This window comes from Trichechus manatus, unplaced genomic scaffold (genome assembly GCF_000243295.1).
Source record: "Trichechus manatus latirostris isolate Lorelei unplaced genomic scaffold, TriManLat1.0 scaffold00163, whole genome shotgun sequence".
Taxonomy (NCBI): Eukaryota; Metazoa; Chordata; class Mammalia; order Sirenia; family Trichechidae; genus Trichechus; species Trichechus manatus.
This window is the reverse complement of record NW_004444099.1, coordinates 1,959,310-1,965,309: the sequence shown is the minus strand read 5'-3', so window position 1 is coordinate 1,965,309 and position 6,000 is coordinate 1,959,310. Positions and strand designations below refer to the sequence as shown.

The 6,000-nt window shown below is 34.7% G+C and overlaps 1 protein-coding gene across 2 annotated transcripts in view; it reads left to right on the top strand.

Annotated features, from left to right (window-relative positions):
• TET1 (tet methylcytosine dioxygenase 1) overlaps window positions 1-6,000 on the top strand; it is a 116,692-nt gene that overhangs the window by 86,516 nt on the left and 24,176 nt on the right. For both annotated transcript variants that reach the window (XM_004386395.3, XM_023740751.1), the window contains exon 6: window positions 5,675-5,886. In XM_004386395.3, the coding sequence (XP_004386452.1) occupies window positions 5,675-5,886 (212 nt within the window). The remainder of the gene's footprint in view (window positions 1-5,674; window positions 5,887-6,000) is intronic.

The following is a 6,000-nucleotide window of genomic DNA, read 5'->3' as shown; positions in this document are numbered from 1 at the left end:
GGTTTTACAGGGCTGTCCACTCCCGGGCTGAACAGTGAACCTCGGAGGTACCTTCACCACTGAGCTAAAAGGGTGTCTGGGGGCCATACTCCCGGGGTTTCTCCGGTCTCCTTTAGGCCAGTAAATCTGGCCTTTTTTATTTTATTTTATTTTATTTTATTGGAGTGCCTTTGTTCTTGAACTTGTCTTCTATTGCTGAGAGCCATAAGTATTGAGTCCCAAGCTTACACTGAGGGTAAAATATACAATATCCCCAACTTTGGCAAGCACTGGAGAAAATTTTATTTTACTTTTAATTTTCAAATAATTTCAGACTTCCTGAAAAGTTACAAGAATAGTACAAAGAACTCCTATATATACTTCACCCAGGTTTCTGAAGTGTAACTTTTTACCACATTTGCTTTGCTTTCTCTCCTTTTTCCTTCCTCCTCCCTTACTCTCTCTCTCTTTTTTTCTAAACACTTTGATAATAAGTTGCAGGCATGATACTCCTTTACTCCTACATATTTTAGTGTGTTTTTCGTAAAATCAAGGACTTTCTCTTACATAACCACAATAAACCAAAAAAACCAAACCCGTGGCCATTGAGTCAATTCTGACTCGTAGTGACCCTATGGGACAGAGTAGAACTGCCCCCCATAGGGTTTCCGAGAAGTGCCTGGTGGATTCGAACTGCTGACCTTTTGATTAGCAGCCATAGCCTTAACCACTATGGCACCAGGGTTTCCATAACTACAGTATGATTATTAAAACCTTGTATAACCACAGTACAATTATCAACACTAACCAGTTGCCTTGGTGTCAATTTGATTTGTACACAGATATTCATTCATAGCAGCATTATTCATAAATAGTCAAAAAATGGAAATAAGCCAAATTTCCATCAACTGATGAATGGATAAACAAAATTTGGTGTATCCATCCAGTGGAATATTATTCAGCATATAAAAAAGAAGTGAAGTATTGATACATTTTACAACATGGATAAACCTTGAAAACATTACTATAAGTGAAAGACACCAGACACAAAAGATCACATAGTATATGATTCCATTTATATGAAATATTGAAAATAGACAAATCTGTAGGGACACAAAGTAGATAAGTGGTTGCCTAGGACTGTGGTCAGGAGAGTAACTGCTAACAGGTTACCGGGCTTTTTGCAAGTGATGAAAATATTCTGCAGTTGACTGTGGTGATGGCTGCACAGCTCTTGATATATTAAAAAACCATTTAATCGTGTGTTTTAAATAGGTGGATTGTATGATATGTGAATTATATCTCAATAAAACAGTTATTGAAAAATAATTCCACACAAAAACTTGTGCATGCATGTTAATCACACCCTTATTCATAACAGCCAAAAAAGTGGAAACAATGAAATAGCCATCAACTTATGAATAGGTAAATAAAATGTGGTATATCAATATAATGGAATATTTGGCTGGAAAAAGAAATAATGGGTACTGATGAACATGGAAAAGATGCTAAGTGATAGAAGCCAGCGAAAAGAGGCCACATATTATATAAATCCATTTATATGAAATATCTAGAATAGGCAAAAATTGACAAAATCAGAAAGTAGATTAGTGATTTCCAGTGGCTAAGGGGAGAGGGGGAAGTGATTGCTGATGGCGTATAAGAGTTTTGTTTTGTTTTGTTTTGTTTTAAGGGATGCAAATGTTCTAAAATACGTGGTGGTTATGGTTAGTTTTACAACTCTGGGAATGTACTAAAAATCATTGAAATGTACACTTTAAAGTGGTGAATTTGATGGTATATAAACTATACCTCAAAAAATCTGATAAAAAAGAAGAGTATATACGATGGCCCTTTGCTGAAAATATTTTTCATTCTAACATTATTTATTTTGTGGTATATTTTTAGTACAGATATTAAAATTTCAACTTAATGAATTCCTATATGATATTTTATGGGACATAACAATTTCATAATATATAATATACATTATAAAAATAAATGTTAAATTATGGTGTAGTAGTCACTAACATCACACATAAAAGTTTGGATATACTACTTATCTAATGTGACCCTCACATGTAGCCCCAGCTTCAACAGTTTATAAATGAATCCATCCTGTCAGTTACAAAATAATCTAATTCTTTATAAAACTTTTTAGTTTGGAATATTTGGATCATTTTGAATCTGTGCATGAAATGAGAGTTACCATCTAATTAATAGTGTAAATTTTAGTATTTGAAATTTTCATAAAATGTGACCACATTGGGTTTCTGTGGTTTTAAGCCATTCATTCAACAAATAGTTGGGTTGCCTATGAAGTGAGTTCTGTGCTCAGAAGCCAAGTTGTAAAGCAAACAGACATAAAATGGTTGCTAACAATTACTAGATCCTTATTCTATGCTTCTAGAGAATGGTTAAGAAGCTTGCCAACATATCATGAGCCAGTCATTGATTAAGCAGTTTTTTGTTGTTTCTTTTTAATTTAGGTCGAGGTAAACTTTTTATTTAACTATAATAATGTGTAAAGAATTGTAGTGATCCTAAGCTTGATGAATTTTTATAAAGTGAACACACTCTTTTAACCAGCAACCAATATTACTAGCACGCCATAAGCACTTGTCCCCTCCTAGTAACTAGCTTCCTCGCCTCCAAGAGTAACTACTCTTCCGTCTTCTAACATTACTGATTAATTTTGCCTGTTTTGAACCTTATGTAAACACAATTTCAAGGTATGCTTTTGCGTCTGTTTTATTTTACTCAGCATTATAATAGTGAGATTCATCCATGTTGTGTGTAATTATAGATCATTTATTCTCATCGTTACGTAGTATTCTATTATGAATAGTACTTATGTTTGGGGTAAGAATATTTTATCCATTATACCAATTGTCGTTGAGTCGATTCCGACTCATAACAACCCTATAGAACAGACTAGAACTCCGACATAGGGTTTTCAAGGATCAGCTGGTGGATGTGAACTGCCAACTTTTTGGTTGGCAGCCAACCTCTTAACCACTGCACCACCACGGCTCCTTATCAATTATGTGTCTTGTAAATAGTTCTCCTGCTTTATTGCTTGCCTTTATGCATTCTTAAGTTTTTGCTTGTTAGTGTTTGATGAGCAGAGGTTTTAATTTTAATAAAGTCCAATTCTCATTTTTTTCCTTTATGATTAGGAAATTTTATGTTCTATTTTTAAATGTTTTGCCAACTCTCCTTGGTTATGAAGATGTTTTAAAAACTTTATTGTTTCACTTTTCACATTAAAAAAAAAAAAAAAAACCATTTCCATCAAGTCGATGAGTAGAACTGCTCCATAAGATTTCCAAGGAGCAGCTGGTGGATTTGAACTGCCAACTTTTTGGTTAGCAGCTGAGCTCTTAACCATTTAGATCTACAATATATCTTGAGCTGATCTTGTGAGTTAGGGGTCCAGTTTTTTTCCCCCCATAAGCATATCTGCCCAACACAATTTATTGAAAGGTTGTCCTTTTTGTATTACAGTGTCAACTTTGCTATAAATCAGGTGACCATATTTATATGGTTCTCTCTGTTTTACTCGTTGATCTGTTTATTCAATACCAGACTGCCTTAATCATTATAGCTTGGATCTTGATATCCAGCAAATCACTTGCTCCACCAAAGTTTCTTTTTCTTTGTTTTTTTGCTCTGCTTAGTCTTTGCATCTCTATGTAAATTTTGGAAAAAGTTTATCATAAAAAAAAATTTTTTTTTTTAAAGGTGGTAGGATTTTGATTAGGATTGCGTTGAATCTAGAAATCAGTTTAGGGCAAATTGACATGCTTATAATATTGGGTATTCTATTCTATGAAAATAGTATCTTTTTCCATTTATTTAGGCCCTCTTTCATTTATTTCAATCATGTTTTATAGTTTTCAGTATAGAGGTCTTAGGTTTAATACTTAAGTTACTTGTTGAACCCACATCTTAATTTAAAGACTCAGCTTCTAACCACTCTGCTCAACTTTCTATTGTTCATTGAAGGAAAGTTGGAAAGTCCATCAAAAGCACAAATAAAATAAGTAGGATTTTATCCTTTCTCAAGCAAAGATTGGATGAATATAAATTTGTTGGTTTGGCAACTTGAAAAACTATCGGGTATAATTTTTTTCATACAGTATATATCATTCAGCACTTGAGGTTATTTGAAAGTAAATGTGTTATTTGGCTGTAAAGGGACATATAAATATAGAATAAAATTAATATAAACAATTGTGTTTACGGGAAAGGTCTTAAAGCCAGCTCTACTCAAGGGATGCTTTACTGAATGCTTTGGTAGCAATGATTGTTAACCATCTGGAGTGACAGAAGAAAGTGATATTGGGATAACTAGCACCTGAAGAAGTTTCGTCGTAAGTTTATGAAATAGTGTCACAGTGAAAATTGACTATCAACTATGTTATTTGTTAGCCCCATTTTGGTCACCTAGGTGAGCAGTTTTACGGTGTACTAATTTGTATATTAATGTTGTCAGTAGCACTGCTCTGTAAATTTGTGAGATAATGGAGCATGCAGACTCTCCAGGGGAAGTTTAAAACAGAGTTGGATCATTTTCTGTCTTGAGAACATTTCTATATAATTTTGTATCTTAAAAGAACTAAGTCAACTGGGCAATGTTTTAAATACTTATGAATCCTTTGTAATACCCCAGGGGTATGATGCAGTGTAAGAAAAATGGATCAGTATTCAAAATTAAATGTTGCATGTGCCAAGTCACCTTTTTCCTTAGTGATAAAATGTGTATGAAAAATCCTTGTGCTAGCGTAGAGACGTTACGGATTTGCAGGCTCATTGCTTTATTTATTAATCATTCTATATTGTAAAATTATTTACCCAGAGCAAAAAAACATAACTTTCCCAGATGCTCAGTTGCAGTGCTCAAGTTCATTTTTAATGTTGGGAGTTCTCAGTTATTTTTATCTAGGTCCTGTTCTGACATCTGTGGAAAAGCAAAGTAGTTAGTTAGGCTCTTTTGTACTGGGCCTTATATTGTCTGCTGGGGAATGCTTTTAACAACAATGAAATAAAACACAAACTTCTTTGTGTTACTTTTACAAATATAATAACCATATAGCACAGATTTCTTTTGAGCCTGATGTTTGTTGGTTATGCAACCTAGGATACCCTGAGATGATCTGTGTGGAGGCAACTAATGAGACAACCCTTTTGAGAAATCGTAACTTTTTTTTTTTTAATTGTTGTACTTTAAGTGAAAGTTTATAATTCAAGTTAGTCTCTTATACAAAAATTTATACATACATTGTTACGTGACACTGTTTGCTCACCCTGTACTGTGACAGCACACTCCTCCTTTCCACCCCTGATTTCCTGTGTCCATTCAACCAGCTCCTGACCCTCTCTGCCTTCTGATCTCATCCACGGACAGGAGTTGCCCGTTTAGTTTCGCGTATCTCTTTGAGCTGAGAAGCACGCTCTTCACGGGTATAATTTTATGTCCCATAGTCCAGTCTAATTTTTGTCTGAAGCGTTGGCCGCAGGAATGGTTTTAGTTCTGGGTTGACAGAGAATCCGGGGACCATGCTTTCTGGGAGAAATAGTAACTTGTAGTAAACCTCATAATATAATCATACAAAGTTTTAAAAGGAATATCCATTGCACTCAACTTTAGGTTACTTGTTTTCCAAAAATGAATGCCTTCTATTTTTTGCAGGTTTTAAGAAGAAGCAGTGATGAAGAAAAAGTTCTTTGCTTGGTTCGTCAACGGACAGGCCACCACTGTCCAACAGCTGTGATGGTGGTGCTCATCATGGTGTGGGATGGCATTCCTCTCCCCATGGCTGACAGATTATACACAGAGCTCACCGAGAGTCTAAAGTCATACAATGGGCATCCCACTGACCGCAGATGCACCCTCAATGAAAAGTAATCAAAACTGTTTTGTCCCATTTGACATCCAGATCTCTATTATATAATGTTAAATTGTTAATTAACTGCAAACTAATCTTTTATGGGAGGACAGGATTATGGAACTGTGGA